The following is an 18,242-nucleotide window of genomic DNA, read 5'->3' as shown; positions in this document are numbered from 1 at the left end:
AAGGGGCAATGGCATATTGCCAGAAGATGAACCAATCATCGGGGGCCGTGACAGTCCGAGGCTGATAGTCCTCTAGGCTATTTGAACTTCGATGCAACCCACCATGGAAGACAATTCTTTCAGCTACAATCAGGATGACAAGAGGAAGAACCATCACATTTGTTTCAATAGATCATCAGAACGCTAGACTTTTGATTAACGATGGCCTGATAAAGCATAATCAATGAACTATCACGCATTGCGCTGAGGAAATACTCTAGTCTGACACCGAAAACATACTTCAAACACTGATATACCAAGAAGTCCGAGCTTCTTCTGCTATGACAAGTCTTTCAACCTGGAGTACTCCGGCAACTTCCAAGCTTTCTTCTCGTCCGATCCAAAAAGTCCAGTGAGTTTCTCGAGTTTCAGCAGAGAAACCATCCACGCAGTGCTTTGCAGAGCCTTTACTCCAAAGGCACTCTTCGGAAGCAGTAGTCCGGGCATGCCTGGTGGCAGTTGATGAACCTCTTTGACGAGCGGGCGCAAAATCCGCTCGTACTCTGCCAAAGCGGTCTGGACGTCATTTTCATGTTGGCTGATTTCACCTGCAAGGACGTAAGCGCCGACGAGTGCCAGGCTTGTTCCCATACCAGTCAATGGGGCAGGACAATATCCGGCATCTCCTAGAAGAACAACTCTTCCACTAGACCAGACGTCGCTCTTGCGCTGCAGTAATTCTTGTGCGTAGAAGTCGTCTACCTTTCGCATTGCGTCTATCAGTCGAGGTGCTTGCCAGCCAGCATCTTCGAACACGTTTGTAAACAGCTCTTTTTGTTCAGAGATGGTGCCCTTGAGAGCGGTTCTCATTTCTTCTGGGTGCGACATGGTCATCAAGTATGCCGAACCCTCAGTCGGCGAGTGCCAGCGGGTCATCATGGCCCGCTGATTGGGTGCGTGGGCAGAGATGCAAGCACTTCTGTCATCAAGCTGGCGCGGTATTTTGAAGTACGCATTGAAGACACCAAGGGATCGTGACTGGTCTTCAATCTTTCCGGACTCCACAAGTTGTCTTCGAATTCGAGAGCTTTGTCCATCGGCGACGATGAGTAGATCGAAACTTTCAACAGACCGGTCCGAGAATGTGACTTTGACTTTGCTGCCCTCGTTTTGAAACTCGCTGACCATCAGATCAAACCGATAGGATGCTCTGTTCTCCGTCACTCGATGTAGTATCTTGCATATCTCGTCCCGCATAATCTCAAACTCGCTCGTGAAGCTCTGGGAGCCAGTCCCTTGGCTTTGTTTCACAAACTCGGCTTGTTGTCTGCCTTTCGAGTCCACAATGATAGTGCACTCCTCGTCCACGATATGCTTCCGAATCTCGTCCAGCAGGCCCATACGCCTAGCAGCCTCGACGCCCTGTTGGCGTAGATCGATTTGTTGTCCACTAGTTCGGAGCTCGTAGTGACGTTCGACAATGGTGCAGGAATGACCCAGTCGGGCGAGCCAGAAAGCTGCTGCTGGCCCTGCTATACCAGCACCAGAAATAAGGATCTTGAGCGGTGGCATAGTTGGGATAAGTTGGAAAGAGTTCTAGAACACAGGGAACAGTTTGTTTGAGAGGATATTGTAATGAGTTTTTGTCAAATCAAAACTGTATGCGAGACGGCGATGATGAAGCTTATATACTTCACAAGCACTCAAGTGCAGGAGATGAAAGTTTTATGCATTATTGACAGTTGACTATTTGGCCTTGCTATGTATACTTTTGCCGGTCTCGGTCTCTTTCATGACTCGGCGAAAAGACTGATACAGATCAAGAAGAATAGTGTTGTCTACTATGATTCGGCACCATCACGTCGGCCTCACCTTCATCATCGGCCCCGTGTTATGAAGTCTCAGCCTCGGGCGTAGCTCACACAGATGCACTATTCAGCAGATAGGAGCAGAAGTGGAAGGTCCGGCGCTCATCGGTTTCGGGTGAGTGAGACCCACTTTCGGGACCGAGATGAAGTCGGGCGAGCTGCGCTGTGCGCCCGAGCCTTCTAAACTTCACTGCTTCAATTGCGGAATCGTTTTCGCACCGGTTACAGTCTTATGTCTAAAAGTCTACTTGTTGTATAATACTCGAGAACTTGAGTTCATTCAAACCTGAAGCAAATATGAATAGACGCTCGTAGCCGTCAATATGGGAATCATCGGGATAGAACAAGCAACCGGAGACTGGTGCTTGCGTCCCAGCTTAGCAAGTCAAGGTCCTCAGCTAAGCTGCCTTGCGCACGTCAAGAACCCAGCATTCAGGCGCGTGCCAATTAATGTTATCCAGCGATAGCAATTATTTTATTTGCTTCAACTTTGGAAAATGCATGAACGTTGGCAGGAAACATTACCTGTTTGGGGGCTGGTGCAAGTAGTGGTCTGATTACGCTTGTTTCAGCTCCGCAAGTAAACCAACTGAGTAATGGCAACGCGGCCTGGCTCGCTTCAGAGTGGCATTGTTTCCTCACTTTCAACCTCAAGCACACCATCGCTATCTCCTCAATCTATAGACTATAGTGCTGAAGAGATTCCCAATGGCCGCCAGCATCGCAACACAGAGTCCCGCACTCGCGCCGGATGCGCTTGTACCTCCCACCACCACCACCACCGACACAAGCCCGGCCCCGCAGCTCTCTCAGCGTTCCGCCGCTGCCGAATACGTGAACTCAGCTCGGTTCCATCGCCGCTTGACGCTGCCGGCCACAGATGCCCATGGCGAATTGACAGTGACATACGCCATTGCCGGGGCGCAAAGCACTTCAGCAAAGACGGCCTTCTTCATTGGCGGTATGATGGGCGGCCGTTTCCTCGCTACGTTGGTTGACTTTCTGGGCGAGAAGCTCGGCCTGCGGATTGTGGTAGTGGATAGGTGCGTTAGATTTAGATCCCCTCTGCGTGCTTTTCAATGCCCATGTTTTCCCCTCTTGGAATTGTAATTTATTCAAGCCTGCCGACTGAATTTCAATGAAGCTGATTGCCATATTCCTTATTGTTTTATTTGTTAGAAAAGAACTAACGTGAAGAGCTGTCACAGGCCAGGAATGGGTGGTTCAACAAACGTCGATGTTTCACAGCGTATCGCAGTTTGGCTCGAGACTGTGCCGTTATTGATGAGAGAACTCAATGCCGAGCATGTCTCTATCATCTCACACAGCTGTGGTGTCATCTATGCCCTCAACACTATCTATGCCTACCCCGAGATCTTGCCGCCCGCCAACCCAACACTACACCTCTTTTCACCTTGGGTGCATCCTCAGCAGTCCGGAGTCACACTCATGAATGTGTCATCCAAGCTGCCAGCGCCACTGATCAACCACTTCAGTTCCGTTCTCTCATTTGTCAACCAAGTAGTGGCCCCGTCGATTGCCTTTTCTTCCGGCGCTGTGACCTCTGCTTCGGGCCTGCTTTTATCATCAGATACATCTACGAGTGACCAAGGGCGCAAGAAGAAGCACGAACGGGACGATCTCTGTCGAGAGTATCGCGGCGCCTCTGCGGCAGTCACCGCTGCGCGCTCAGATGAGTCGATGCGCCGTATGTGGAAGGAAGACATCACTGGAGCGAACGGCGAGGCTCTGCTGTCACTGAAGAAGCCCCAGGCTGGGTCCTGGGGAGTGTGCGAGAACTACGAGACCTGCCCCCGCGAGCTGGAAGCGCGCATTACGGAGCGTCTCTCCCAGCGAAGCCAAGATGCGTCAACAAGCAGCCCATCTACTACGGAGGCGCAACCGGTTCTGCACATTCGTGTCTTTTGGGCAGAGACAGACATGATGGTTGGCAAGAAGGGAGAGGAGTACTTTGACAAGTGCTTCAAGGCCCACTGCACTGAGCAGAGTCGCCTGACTTATCGAAGCGAGACGGTGGAAGAGACTGATCACGAGTCACTTTGTCATCCACAATACGGCGGGTTGCCCAAGGCATTACAGGACATTTCAGGGACGGCGTGATCATCTCATACGAGAAGCAGGCACCAGACCTCGCGTTGATCGTTCGGGATGCAGTCATGTTGGAGGGTTTGATATCGATCAAGTACTTCATTATTTTATGAAAGGAGGCGGTCGGATGCGGCAGAACTCCTGTGAGGACGAATTGTGACGTCACATTATGTCAACCCCAACACAGAGGCCTCGCGTTTGCAGACGTCCAACAGGCGATTCTCACTTTCCTTTCTTGTCCCTCTTTAACGCAAACACCACGCGTACGAAAGCAACCACCGCTGTCATCAAGAAGTCAGTTACAGCTGTTTTGATATGGGCCGACAGGAGGCAATCGCGCGTTCCATCGTGCTTGCCGTCCTCGGCAGCGCTAAGAGACAGTCGCGTTCTCCACTCGCCTATATTCTGACTCTCTTCTGGTCTCTTTTCTCCTTCTTCCAGCTACCTCTACATAAGATCCGTCCTGTTCTCTTTTCCGATCTCCGCCAGAAGAACTGGGCGGTCAAAGATGAGGACTATGTGGCAGCCTTCGTTGCCGACGGAGGCGATAGCAGGAAGCAGGAGGATGCGCTGACAGCTATTGGGGATATGGGGTTCTCGGGCAGCTCGTTCTATTCTACCTCTAATCAACAATATCTTGTGAAGTCCGTACCTCGACACTCCGAACATTCCTTTTTCCGCGATGATCTCCTTGAACCTTACGCCGCGCATATGGCGGCCCATCCGAAGTCGCTCATCGTACGCATCTGCGACTTTCTAGCCTGCCCTGCCATCTGCATCGGCAGAATACTCAGGCTCGCCCCCAGCCACCACATTGTCATGGAGAACATCATGTATGGTCGGGAACAAGCAAAGACGCAGGGCAAGCCAGACTGGGAAAACTGGGATCTCAAGCCGACAAGCTACTTCTACCCTGAACGAGATATCGCAGAGGGCCGCTTGACCAGCGAGGCGACGAAAGATCAGCTCGCTGACGAGTTTCATGACAAGATCATATTGAGCAAAGAGCAAGCAGACGAGTTCTTCGCGGCACTGGAAGAGGATACCAGGATGCTGTCTCACTACAATGCGGTGGACTACTCATTGTTCCTTGTTCGCATCAAGACAGACGATTCTGCACAGGAGGTCACAGATCCTCAGACGTCAGCTTCCCGAGAAGCTGACGTCGTGCCGCGAGCTCCCCCTTCGGTCCCGCCCGGCCCTCCTTCTTGGCGTACGGGCATCCCCAGCCCAGATGGCAAACATGTCTATCGTGCTGCGATCTTGGACTTCTTCTGGGCCAAGCACAAGGTCCAGCCCAGACTGATGACTTTTCTGATTTCGGCTTGGAACTTGTTGATCAGCAGGCATGGACATATGAGCATCACGACAACACCAGATGAGTATCGGGAGAGGTTCTTAAATATGTGCCGGGAATACGTCGAAGTTAGAGAGTAGATGACTTGGTTTTGATTACTTTTGCGAGGCGTCCGGGTCCGATGCGATGCTATACTATACCCTACATAGCTTTTGAATTAACCCCTTTTCATTAACAGTTCCTTTGCCATTGAGTAGTCTCCAGCCCAGTAATCCGTGTTGTAAGGGGCTATTGTGTGTTCGTTATTCACTTGAGCTGCAGCGGTGAAGGGGCCGGTTAATCAGACAACTGAACTCGCTATCATCCCAACTTTCACTAATCACCACGGTTACCAGACTACCGCAACCTAGATACAACTGTATGGTCTCTTTGAAACATCGCGTTGTTTACATCTTTTTTACCCAGTGAAGATCACGCCGAAACTTTAGTTCTTCACGCGGTTCTCGCCAACGGTCGTACCTACACCAATCATACTTCCTTACAAGACTCCTAATTCCTTCCGCGTTGCGACATTACTATTGCTTACAGTTCACGTCAGCAACAACTGTGCAAGTAGGGCTCAACAATCCGTACAGGGGAGAATGACCTACCTTTATTGGGTCGGCCTCTTCGGGGGAGCGAGCCCCATATTGCTCTCGTCAGGGGATCACATCCGTCACCCGGCGAGCACCACCCCCGACGCCAGCGAGAAGGAGGAACATGTCACGAAGAAGACAAAGCAGAATAAGCCTGTTCAGCATGTCTTTTCTAACTTCGCCAAGATCAGTCCCAAAATCCTCAAGCAACCTTTCAAGGCTTTTCGCAATCAGTGGCGCCGGAGTTCTTCGGCCCAGAACTCTGACGAACAAGAGACTAACCTGTATGAGTCCTTCTTTGAAGTGAAGTTGTTGAGACTACGTTACTAACTGTGTTTACTTCAGGCTACCAACCATTCCTAGCAATACTCCTGTAACTGATAAGAAGATCAGCAACTCGCTCAATCTTAAAAGCCTACCTGCCTCAATTGCAAGACAGCGTATCGACGAACATGACGTTACCCAAGATCAAGGGTTTGGTCATGGAGTGCCTAAAGAGTCTGTACCGATCATTCTCCCTGCCACCGTTGTGACAGAGACCATGTCAGGTCCCGTCGTCAGAGGCCGAAGTACATCGGCAGAGAGCGGACAAAGCACCGAGTCCACAGTGACATCGGGCAGCACAACTAGAGCCGGGTCAAAGGAGACCCTTCTCACGTCTTCATATGACACACTCCCATCCCTTGGTACCAATTTCAGCAACAACAAAGGCGAGACCATTCAACATAATCCCCACTGCTGTGAGCCTCAGGAATTGGGCATAGTCGGACACCAAGACCGCCTTCGAGATGATCTTGCAGAAACGGTTGCTCCACCTCCTCGTCTCGAGCATGAAGAGTCATTCAAGGATAGCAGTCAGTCTGACGACGAGGAATCTAAACCGGGAGCTATCGAGTTGATGAAGCGAGGAGACATTTCACGGCCATCTCAATTTTTGAGCAAGGACTGGGAACACAAGAAACAGAGACTTCCCGATATCAGCCTCGCCATCAAACTTCATGACGATGAGGGACACACTTATACATTTTGGCCGTCAACCAAGCTCTGTGAGCTCTCTCATGACGAGCATTTGATTTCCGGCGGCGCGATACTGGCCCAGGAGAAGATGATTTCCAGCATCTGTCAGGCTTGCGGCAAAACAAGCCATCGCGCAATAATCGAGAACCTACTTGAGTTTTACGCGGAGACAGATGTCGAAGAGGAAGAGGAAGAGGGTATCGAGACAGGGCCTGATTGCGTCTTGCCAGATGTGGAGCCGGCCCCAGCGATGGGCACGAATCCAATTCTGAAGCAGTATAGCGAGACGTCGGCGGAAGACGACTAGGCTTCTGACTTCCCCGCGTTCTTCGGCTATCGCCAAACTCTAGCCATCATCCCTAAAGAGGAGGATAAGGACTTGCACTAGGCATAGAGTGTAAAAGGAAGGCGTTACGATGGGACCTAATCAGGAGCTTTTAGTGTGAGGGAACAAGGAACAGGCTTTGTGCATCAATCGGCGAGGCGCAACGCAAATGTTTACCACCAAACTGCATAGATTAGCGAGGCTTGCTACATACAGCTGAGATGCGCAAACGCTCAAAATGTATATCTAATGAGTGTCATATTTACATGGTGACCATAATTGGCCGCTGAGTCTGAGAAGTGAGAAGTAAACCTGACGGATGATGATACGATTGTCCTTCCAAGCTCTCACTAGCAGCTTAGCATGAAATGCCGCTCGGAACGTTAGAGCAAGAGCTGTATGTCTTGCCACCCGTCACCTTGACATTGGACCACGTCCAATCAGAGCAGGCACCGCTTCCGCAAGCAATGACAACGTTGTACCCAGAGCTGGCGACCGCACCAGTGCCGGAGATGTTCTCAATTGTGAGGTCAGTGATGGGAATGCCGCTGGAGGGTGTGCCACCGTCCAAGTCACCGCCATCATAGTTCTGCTCAATCAGAATACCGTACCTAATTATGGTCAGCAATGTGTTATGTGTAGTAATTATATCAAGGACCACTCACTTTGAAATGCTCTGCAGAGTAATCTCGTTGTAGGTGACACCCTTGATCGTGCCGGTATCGCCCTCAATCGCCTTGATGCGAATACCTGTTGTCATAAGTTAAACTAGAATAATTAGACGAAACTTTAAGAGACCATACCATTCACGGAGTTCTTGACCTCGTTATTGTAGAAAGTGACAGTGTCAACAGTGTTGTCAGAACGGCCGCCGACTGAACCAATGGACAAACCGTGACCACCGGAACACACAGAGTTCTCGAATGTGATTTTCTGTCCCACAAGTTAGCTAATCTTTCGAGAGTCGTTCTTGAGATGTTCTCACGGTTCCTGAGTTTACTGCAACACAATCGTCCTGGTTATACACATTGGCGCCAGTGATGACAACATTGTTTGAAGAGCCAATGTCAAAGCCGTCGGTATTCTTGCCGCCAGCAGAGTCACCGGCAGAGTTGTCGATTGTCATGCCTGTGATGGTCAATCCATCGGCGCCGTTGATGCTGACAGCTTGGACGGGCGTGTTTTGAATGTGAAGATTGGTGATGGTAGAGTCGGTAAGGTCATGAGCATAAAAGAACTTGGGCTTGGTCTTGCCGCCACTGCCACCAGAGCCGTCCCACCAACGAGCACCACCACCATCGAGATAGGCGCCCGAAGCTCCCTCAATTGTGATACCATTGCCTTCAATCTGGAGTAAAGGTCCATCCCATTCCTTGTAACCCCAGGTCGTCTGACCCTGAAAGATAACCTATCCAATTGTGTCAGCCAAGCACTACATGCTACATTGCAAGGATTTGCGAACGTGAGTATCATCCGGGAGATCAGAGAGATCCAGAGTCACACCGGAAGGCACAGCAACATTGGTCAGAATGATCGTTGAGCATGACTTCTGCGATTTGCTCGCCGATGCGGCACCGGTAGAGCCGGAGAAGGTGCAGCTTGTTGCTCTCTTGAGGAGATTGGCAGCAGGCGGGGGCGTGATGGCTGGAGCTGCCACTGGCTCCGCAACAGGAGAACAGCTTGCAAGCCCGGCAAAAGCGACAAGGAGTGGGATGACAGAAGCAATCATGATGGCGACGAGACAAACGAATCTAAATCCACGTCTGAGGCTGGCCCTGTCTCTCTCTTGGCAGCAGATGTCATCGTCAATATTGTTTCTTATATAGCTGTAGACAAAGTGTGTAGTTGAAACTTGAAGAGCGCTAGAGTCAATCAATAGTTCTTCCGACAAGGAAGCAGACGTCCGGTCGAAATTCCTCCAATTACTCAAGGCGATGAAACATATTCACAAAGCGGACAGGAGATTCTCCGCTCCAGACGAAGTCCCATGGCCAAAATGATCAGTTCCTTCACAGGTGACGAATCTGTCCCCCACATCGCGTGTTAGGAGTATGTGGTTGAGGCTACCTCAATAGCCCCCATTGCTCTTCGAGGACAGCGAGGAGTCGGACAACGTGGAATTTGTTTAATTGGCCGCGTGCCACTGACATCAAAAAACAAAACACTCTAGGGCACTTGTTGCCTCTGCAATTGGTGGGGTTTCTTGGCATTAGCAGCTCTGTACCCCTGAGCATCCAAACGCTGGACGTCTACAATTGGTGGGGTTTCTTGGCGTCGGCAGTTTGCGACCCCCTGAGCGCGTGGAGATGCTTGTACGATGCATTGGAGATGCAGGCCCATCTACAAATTGGAGGGTCGCCTCGATGTCCAAGAGATGGCCAAGAGATGGCCAAGAGAGCTTGTTAAAGCTTAGCTATCGGCTGCTCCTCAAGCCATTGGCCTCGTTTGATTAAGTGACCCTCCCAAGTGTCAGCAATCATGTGGCGCCGCCTTGTCCTAGGGTTCGCCGCGTTGGCGTCTGGAGTTGCCGCTACATCCAGAACGTCACCCCCATCTGGCAGTATCACTGTGTGCAGTTCGGGTTGTGACTACACCAAGGTTTGCATCCGAAGACCACTGCTCTTTGAATTTCATATTGCTAACCAGATCACAGATCCAGAGCGCTGTCAGTTCCATCTCCACCAGCTCTACCTCGGCGCACAGCATCTTCATCTACGCTGGCACTTACACGGAGCAAGTCACAATTCCGTCTTTATCCGGAAAGTTAACCATATACGGATACACAAGCAATACTGCGTCTTATAGCAGCAATGTTGTCAACCTGGACTGGAGCTCAAGCCTTGCTAGCGGTGCTGCCGACGATGAGCATACCGCCGCATTGATCAACCTCTCCAAGAACGTTGCAGTCTACAACATCAACATCAAAAATACCTACGGCAAAGGATCCCAGGCTATTGCACTGTCCGCATATAACACCGAACAAGGCTACTATGGCGTTGGCTTGTAAGCCTATTTCCTTCCGTGTACAAAGCGTAGGCTAACAGGTCTCAAAGGTACGGCTATCAGGATACTCTGCTTGCGGAGACGGGCAATCAAGTCTATGCTGCATGCTACATTGAGGGCGCAGTTGATTTCATCTTTGGGCAGCACGCTCGCATCTGGATCACCAAGTCGGTAATTGCAGTCAGTGCTGGCGGCGGGTGTATCACTGCCAACGGACGGTCTTCGTCTTCTGATGTGAGCTACTACGTTATCAATGACAGCACGATTCAGGCTGCCTCCGGTGACTCAGTCTCCTCCGGTACCGTTTACCTCGGTCGCCCTTGGAGCGAGTATGCACGAGTCTGCTTTCAAGACTGCAGTCTGTCTAGCATCATCAACAGTGCAGGCTGGAGCCAATGGAGCAGCAGCACACCCAACACTGAGTATGTTACCTTTCAAGAGGTTGGCAACACAGGCACCGGTGCCAGTGGCACGCGTGCGAGCTTCGCAACCAAGATTAGCGCACCGCTCACCATCGCGACCATTATTGGAAGCGATTATACAAGTTGGGTTGACAGCACATACCTTTAGAAAAGCATGGTGGTAAGGGCAAGAGCAGATTAATAGCCTAGCTTCAATAAATAAGTTCTGTATTCGAATCTGTACAAAGTAGGCATTTCTCAAATCGATGCCTGACCTCATCAAAGGAGCGTGCTGATGATGAGGACCGAGTTACTGGACATAGCTTTGATGTACTCTTTGAATACACTTCTTTCTGGTGACGAGCTTTCACTTTTCTACGAATACCTGTCTTTGAGCAATTGATTAAACTAAACGGGATCCTTACAGTGAGTTATCGCTCGCAATATGGTTCGTGTCAAGTCAATTAAAGACGACTCTTGATTCACCGTCTCGCCTTTTCGAATGTCTCTAGACCGGCTTCCGGCCTACAACAGCTTTCTGCCAGAAATAAGGATGCGAGTCTTTTGATAAAAGCTCGCGGCGAAAGTGAGCAGCATAAACTTTGATATTCTCTCTTGTCCAGCCGGCTAGATCTGCCATAAGATTCACAGAGCCCTCAATATCCTGCAAGAGAGTGAATCGCATGTAGGTTCCGATTTCTTGAAGTTTAGGGTCTTGAGGCCAAGTACCCACAGGAGTCTGAGTATGAAGTATCAGCAGCACTCTTGCGAGAGTTTCCAAGCAGGCCGTATTTTGACTCACTTTAAATTTGATCTCTTTGATATCGACGAAGCCCGCTTCTTCCATAGCCTTCTTCTGGATGTCATCTTCCAGTATTGTGAAAGGGCGGCCAATTTTACGGCCTCCTTCCACAAAGAACTTGCCCCATTGGGTCATTGCGCTTTTGTCATGTACAGAACCGTCGTCGCTTACTATGGATGCTGATGGCTCTTGGCTTTCAATGTACCCACCTGGGGCGAGACTCTTGTACGCCTGCTTGAAGAGAGCTGGCCAATCTATGACACTGCCTAAGAGCCAACGTATGTGGACATAATCGATCGAATTCTCGGGAAACGTCCACTCTTGTGTGCAATCGTCAATCTGGCTGATTACCAAGATGAGAAGGGCTTAGCATCTTTGCGAACCTCACATCGGAATAGAGCAGGTGCCGGTTACTTACAATTGAAGGTTTGGTGGAACCCAGCTTGGCTGAATTGGTGAAATATCGGTGCCAATGATTTGAGCATCGGGAAACTCGTCAGCGAAGTCGCTTATATGCTCGTCAATAATCCGCTTTGTGGAGATAGAACCAGTGCATCTCAGAGAACGTACATTGCCCAAATACCTACATGATGAGATTTTACTGTGATCAGCACTTCCTGAAATTGAAGGATCTCGTAAACGATTACCTGTTCCAGTGCCAATGTCGACCACTTTCTATAGCGGAAACGTCAGAAACCGTTCAATTAAGTAAAAAGAGTGGAGCGCACCTGAATATCTTTTCGCAGTGGTGCTAAATAAAGCTTGCCATCTAAAAGGAGAGTAATGACGTGGTGACTAAGCTTGCTGTAAGTATGATTTTACTCCTATGTTGCATCGATACAGATGTCTCACTTGATATCCATTGCCTCGTTTTGCCGGTCATCATTGGTTGCCCTTTGCATTCAGATCAGTCAAGCGGATTTCAGACACACAGCGAAGGCAATCCATATACCAGTACTGTGCGTTTCCGACATCACTGTGGTATGTTCGACCATGTAAAGTTCTATAACGAAGGATAGTGGATGTCAGAGAAGCACTGGACTCCTGGTCGCTGTTGCCTAAAGCTGAGTCGTTATCCTGCGGGTCGGTATCCTTCATGTGAACACTCTCGTAATTAGCTCACAAGGAGCATGAGGTTGTAAGGTATTCAGGGGAATGTTACAAACCTGCGCCAATGCTGCCCAATTTTCTGGGCCAAGTAATGTTCCGGCCGTGGCCTGCGGAGACAGTGCTTGAGGAACGGCGGCTTCACTCTTGGAAGGGTCAGACATCTTATTCTTAGAGTGCAATACCGTTAATAGATAGTCGTCATGTTTCAACGACAAACTACTGATGGAATAATAAGCACGGCTCGCATGCATATATACTTTCGCAAGCTATACAATCGCAGACAGCCCGAATCACCGCATCATTCTGCATTCATACATGCTCTTCGAAGACCCCAATAGGTGGGTGGGGTTTCTTGCATCACATAAGTTGGCACATTCGCAATTGGGAACTCCAACAGGTTGCATGCGTGGGAAAGACAAGACCTTGCTACTTCAACCACCCTCGACGCGCATTGTCTCCGGGCATTTCCGCCTTAGCCGTGATTACGATATAGGAATAATAAGGTGAAATCTATATTCTTGTCCACAAATTGCGATAAGTCGCCAATGTTGAACAATCCACTGAGGGTTATCTGCTTCCTGAAGTTATGAGCCCCTCATGACATTTTACGCTGATGCAATAATTGAATTCGAGACGGCGGGGTTGGCTTTAAGGGTCGTAATTAAATCAAGCAATTGACAGAGTCGTGCGGTAATAGAGCTTGCCGGCCTCTTTTGCCGCCAAAATCATGTTAAGTGTTTGAAAGAGCGTGACCATATTACAAGTCATTTCTCAGGATGTGCGAATGTTGTGCCAAGCTGGAGATAAAGTTGACAGGCGGAACAGGAAGGTAAAAAGGGTCAGTCATCCATACCAACTTGAAGCGACGCCAAGAGCCGACAAGAACTCCGCTCTGGGTTGCATGACTGGCGAACACGACATAATGCATTGTCGGCTCCACGTGCAGGTCGCGGACGTACGGTAAGGCATCCGTACGTCGCGTGCCGTACAAGAGACCACTTAACATGCATGACATGCAAACGTAGTACTGGTCAACCCTAACGGCTTTCCATACAAAACGAACCTGTTCAATTCAATGAAGCAAAAACTCACAGCAAAATCTTCTATAGAGTCAATGGGGTGTTTCGGAATGACTAACATACTGTTTAACAACTGAGAGCCATCCCAAGTCCGCTGGGCCACCTCCACCGAGCAAAGCACGCTGTTAGTTCTCAGAACCGAAAGAGATCACTTAGTCTGGCCTAATGCCTTGCCAGTTCCTTAGCTCAAACCTGACTTTTCACGGTATATGAAGATATCAACGCACTCATAGAGTGGTTATAGAGGAAGATGGAGGACGCAAGATCTTTATACAATGATTATTCAATCTCTTAGGCAGTGAAATCGATTGCGACGCATGTTGAGCAAAGGAGTCAGATTTTAGGCTTTTATACCGAGCTGATTGGTTTTGGGCTGAAACAGTTAAGAAGAACACTCTAGATATAGCCTAGAGTGAGATCTTGACCTTGCATTTAGGCTGGAGTGAGTGATGTAGTCCAAGTACTTTTCACAATATACCATGATCATGAGAGTGACGATAACATCAATAGCAAATCACGAGACAAGGCTCCTTTTTAGAATGAAACAATTTCGGCACTCATCGTCAAAATGCTATGTTTTGTGACTGAGTGAATGTTGTTTGGTCATTGACAACGCTAGATGTTAGGCTTCGCGTTGTCTCCGCAAACATTTCGTGGCAATGACAGCAAGTACACACTCAGTCATGACTCTTAAAAGATGTCAGTGAGATCATCAGCCTTCCTGATCAAGGTATAAAACATAGCTACACGACCATCTCTGTTGATTCATGAAGTGCAGCGTTTAGGCGTCTTCTTGTATGATCTTGATTTAAATCTTGCCTGATGGGTTACTAGAGATAAGTGCCCAGTGCAGTGATCAATTTTTCAATCTATGAAACACAACATACACGAGTGTAGCCATGTCGTCAAAAGAGGTAATGTGCCTTGCATCCTCAAGCTTTCAGAACTTTACTAACTATTTCTAACCGAGCAAGACTTTTCAAGGCAAACAGCCCCGGGACATGACCGAGGCAGAACAAATTGCGTTCATGGCGCATGCAAAACATCCTCTGTGGTGCGAGTTTCACGTAGTCCTCGGTTGCAAGGCCGTGTTCCGATCCAACAATTTTGATGACTGGATCCTTCACCACTGTAATCATATTGGGGATCCCCTTCCTGCGAGACTGGTGTGCTGGTTCGAAGATGACAAGCCTAACAAACCTAGCGTTTTTCCTGCCGAGCACACATTCGAAGCAGATATCACTGCGAACGGCGACTTGTTCGAGAACTTCAGACTGCGCATGATGCATATTGCTGTCCACCATATCCTTCAACATAAAGGCACGACTTCGCAACGAGCCGACTGGGACATTTTGAAAGCAATGCGGAACAGAGGTCTTCTCACCAAAGAGCAGTGGAACCGCGCAATGGAGTGGGGCTGCGAAGGCCCTAGGCTTCCAGGAGAAGAGGATCAATTTGAACAGGTGCGTAGCGAATCTTCAGAGCGTCAAGAGCTGGTAAAGACCAGTGTAACTAAAGAGGAGCGCCGCGCCAAGCGGGAGCAACGCTCTAAGGAGACCGTTTTTTCTACCAGGTTCGACAACGAAGCTCGCCAGTAGTGAGCTCACTTGCCACAGAGCGGAAAACCTCGACGTACATATGATCGAGCTTTTGCTATAATGTCTTTGCCATAGGCATATCCTAGATCTTGGTGGTTAACTTTAAACTTACATCATTTTGCCGAAACAACCAGCCATAGCCGTACCTAGAATTGCATTAGCAACATTGTTTGAAGTGACAGGAGCAACTCACTTTCGGGTTGTCCCGTAAATCTTGATAAGATAAGATACTAAGTCACGAGATGTAAGAAAAAGGTGGTGATCACTTATGGCAACGGTAAAGTGTTGGTTGCCTAGGAGCTCCAAGCTTTTGACTTCAGATGAGTTTTCACCACGTAGCTCTTCTTCCCCTCAACCACCCATTTCGAAAACAACAACACCCTTCTGGAGACCTTCCTACCAGCAAGAGCAGTATCTCTGGCTTCTTTAAGTAGGGAAAAGTGTCAACTTGGCCATCTGTTTTCTCTTGTCAGACACTCGATAACTCTCTCGCTGGTTACCCGTCTTCTCGCTGACTACGCGTCTCACCAAGCGGACAAGCACCCGCTTGTTCTTGTTGTTTGGGCGGGCTCAGCTACCTAATCACTCCTTAAGTGAGCAATCCGCCCCGTCAACCACGCCCTCTACGCCTCCTTTTTCTTACCAACTGCCTCTTCTTTTTAATTCCGGAGGCGCTATAGTTCTCGATTACTTCGAAGAGACAACCTTTCTTAGTCAATCACTTTGGGGATCTGCCATATAGACCCTTGTCAAACTGAACCTCACTCGTCAACCCATGAATTCGAGAAGATGGATTTACTTCTGGGACTCAATCTCCGCGACTGGGATGCGTCAGTCACGGCCTCAACCAGCTTGAAAGTCGCTGTTCAGACCCGAAAAGCCCCAGAGATACCTACCGTCAATACGGCGAGCCTGCCCAAGCTTAAGAGATATCTATCAAGGGCGCTATCTCAGATGAAAAAGCCATTTGTCAGTCACGGCCGAAAGCTCCAAAAGAAGCAGCCGGGCATCGTGCCCTCATTCATTGAGCCGATCAACCCAGCCGAGACTGCGCATTTCTCGTGAGACTATTCCCTTGTGTTGACTTTAGATTACCATGCTAACTTGATCCCCTTCTTTAGTAACTCGAGCCCCATTCATGACTCTGGCACTACATCCATGCCAAATAACGCACTCAACCCATCTTCCCAGAAGAACAGCCACGTCCCTAGCAATGCTACAGACGAACAACCAACCCCCACTACGAAGGGCCCAGCGAGCCAGGACTCAAGTGTCCATTCAATGTCTCACGTATCTATTCGTGGTTCATCTATTGCTCAGCCGATCGCACCAAAGCCTGCAATGGAGAAGGAGATGGACCATTTCGCTGGGGAACAGGCATCCTCGCTGCCAACATCTGATGATCTCACCGAAACGATTGCCAACTGCGTCAAAGAGTCCGCCACATTCTCGAAAGATATGACCGACTTTGTACCACAGATCTCTGATAGAGACAAGTGTGCTACTCTCTCAACTAAGTCTACAACTACCGAGTTATCAGCCAGCCTACATCAATCTAATGAAGCCCTTGAAGGTCCGCCGAAACTCAAGGGATCTTTTGCGGAGAATCCTCTTACCTTTAACGTTGAGCCGGTTCCTGAGTCGCGCCAATCGTCTATAACGTCTTCGATTTCTGAAGATTCTCATCTCACCAGTAATGAGAGCGACGAGACCAGCGTCAAGTCAGCCCCGGTTCCTGACGATGCTCAACTCCCCAACATACGCCAAGACGGAATCTCTCCTACAGTCTCGGAAATATCCCTAACACCTACAGAAGATGTCTCAACATCCGAGCATGAACAGCTGACACCTTTCGACAATGCACGACCCCCGATGATTGAGGCCGATGAAGCTCCTGAACATCGTATCTCTAATACCAATGAGGAACTGCCCTTATTGCAATCAAACAGCCCCGAGAGCCAGAATCAAGATTTTGACATGATGGTGGATCATGGTGACATTGATCCAGCATCTATTGATGACCTCTTCTTCGACGACTTCGTACCACGCGTCCGAGTGCCGGAAGTTAGTGAAGTGACCCAGGGAGATCAAATCAGCGCTCCAGGCTTGGAAACACCAGGCGTTCTTTCACCACAGGCCGACGACCAAGGAAACACTGACGATGGCTCGGCAGAGGCCGATGCTGCAGCACTTGAACTCGAAGCCGATAACATTGAACGGCGTCATGGCCCCATGATGTTTCTCTACGACGACTACGGATATCCATACTGCTACTACCCGGACACTGCGTTTTGTGTGCCGCACCCTGTACCAGAGGATTTTGGCTACAGTAATGTAGCTGAGGACAGCCCGGTTGATGAGATTCAAGCTACTCAAGCGATGAACGACGAAGGTGTTAGCAGAGACTCAACGGAATAGGGTTCCGAGGAACATGCTGGATACCACACTGAAGGAATTGTTGACGAAAGCCAGTCGGCCGCACCTGTTAGCGACATGTCTGATGGCTCAAGCGAAGTTGATGATCAAGCCGCGATCGCTGATACTGGCAACGCAGATACAAACCGCAACACAATTGATGAGCAGAACCAGGAAGCTAGTGGAACGGGTAACGAGGGTCACGAAGTTGAGGAATACCAAATAGTGCTTCCAACTTACCTTGAGCGTTTTGCCAATCAGCGAGGTTATTTCGCCCACGGCGGCCTTGTCACTGAACGGGTCCCCAAGAGCTTGATCCGCAAATCAGTACCCATCACCCCTCCACTTTGGTATGGGTCGTCGCCACTACGCTTCGTATGGAACGCACGTGATATCCCCGACCCGAAGGAGCAGAATCCAACCTTAGAGGCAGATCTTCAACCAGACGATCTAGATGGGTCGAGCGTCGGCGGCGAAGAGGAGCATGGCTTTCAAGGGCCAGGACTGAGAACTCATCTTGAATATGACGATGCCAATGAAGATACGAGTGGCGATGCCAGTGAAGATGGGAGTGGCGATGCCAGTGAAGATGGGAGTGAAGATG

At 49.5% G+C, this 18,242-nt stretch overlaps 5 protein-coding genes across 5 annotated transcripts; 3 read left to right on the top strand and 2 right to left on the bottom strand.

The window, feature by feature from the left end:
- Nucleotides 1–318: 318 nt before the first annotated feature.
- Nucleotides 319–1,551, bottom strand: UCRPA7_4542 (putative oxidoreductase protein; the record flags this gene model as incomplete). Its single annotated transcript, XM_007917095.1, has 1 exon — nt 319–1,551. One exon carries the CDS (start codon nt 1,549–1,551, stop codon nt 319–321), a length of 1,233 nt encoding a protein of 410 aa, XP_007915286.1.
- Nucleotides 1,552–3,062: 1,511 nt separating this feature from the next.
- UCRPA7_4541 (putative prolyl aminopeptidase protein) lies at nt 3,063–3,968 on the top strand (the record flags this gene model as incomplete). The annotated part of the gene is made up of 1 exon (XM_007917094.1): nt 3,063–3,968. The coding sequence occupies one exon, from the start codon at nt 3,063–3,065 to the stop codon at nt 3,966–3,968; it is 906 nt and encodes a 301-aa protein (XP_007915285.1).
- An 807-nt stretch (nt 3,969–4,775) lies between these two features.
- On the top strand, nt 4,776–5,393 carry UCRPA7_4540 (putative actin depolymerizing protein; the record flags this gene model as incomplete). Its single annotated transcript, XM_007917093.1, has 1 exon — nt 4,776–5,393. The coding sequence occupies one exon, from the start codon at nt 4,776–4,778 to the stop codon at nt 5,391–5,393; it is 618 nt and encodes a 205-aa protein (XP_007915284.1).
- Nucleotides 5,394–7,588: 2,195 nt separating this feature from the next.
- On the bottom strand, nt 7,589–8,959 carry UCRPA7_4539 (putative glycoside hydrolase family 28 protein; the record flags this gene model as incomplete). The annotated part of the gene is made up of 5 exons (XM_007917092.1): nt 7,589–7,841; nt 7,896–7,980; nt 8,034–8,163; nt 8,216–8,638; nt 8,693–8,959. The coding sequence occupies 5 exons, from the start codon at nt 8,957–8,959 to the stop codon at nt 7,589–7,591; spliced, it is 1,158 nt and encodes a 385-aa protein (XP_007915283.1).
- A 749-nt stretch (nt 8,960–9,708) lies between these two features.
- UCRPA7_4538 (putative carbohydrate esterase family 8 protein) lies at nt 9,709–10,803 on the top strand (the record flags this gene model as incomplete). Its single annotated transcript, XM_007917091.1, has 4 exons — nt 9,709–9,746; nt 9,807–9,828; nt 9,884–10,233; nt 10,284–10,803. The coding sequence occupies 4 exons, from the start codon at nt 9,709–9,711 to the stop codon at nt 10,801–10,803; spliced, it is 930 nt and encodes a 309-aa protein (XP_007915282.1).
- Nucleotides 10,804–18,242: the final 7,439 nt, after the last annotated feature.

Source organism: Phaeoacremonium minimum, assembly GCF_000392275.1.
Source record: "Phaeoacremonium minimum UCRPA7 unplaced genomic scaffold PA7_03_scaffold_350, whole genome shotgun sequence".
Lineage (NCBI taxonomy): Eukaryota > Fungi > Ascomycota > Sordariomycetes > Togniniales > Togniniaceae > Phaeoacremonium > Phaeoacremonium minimum.
The sequence above is the reverse complement of the archived record's forward strand: the minus strand, read 5'-3'. Positions and strand labels throughout refer to the sequence as shown.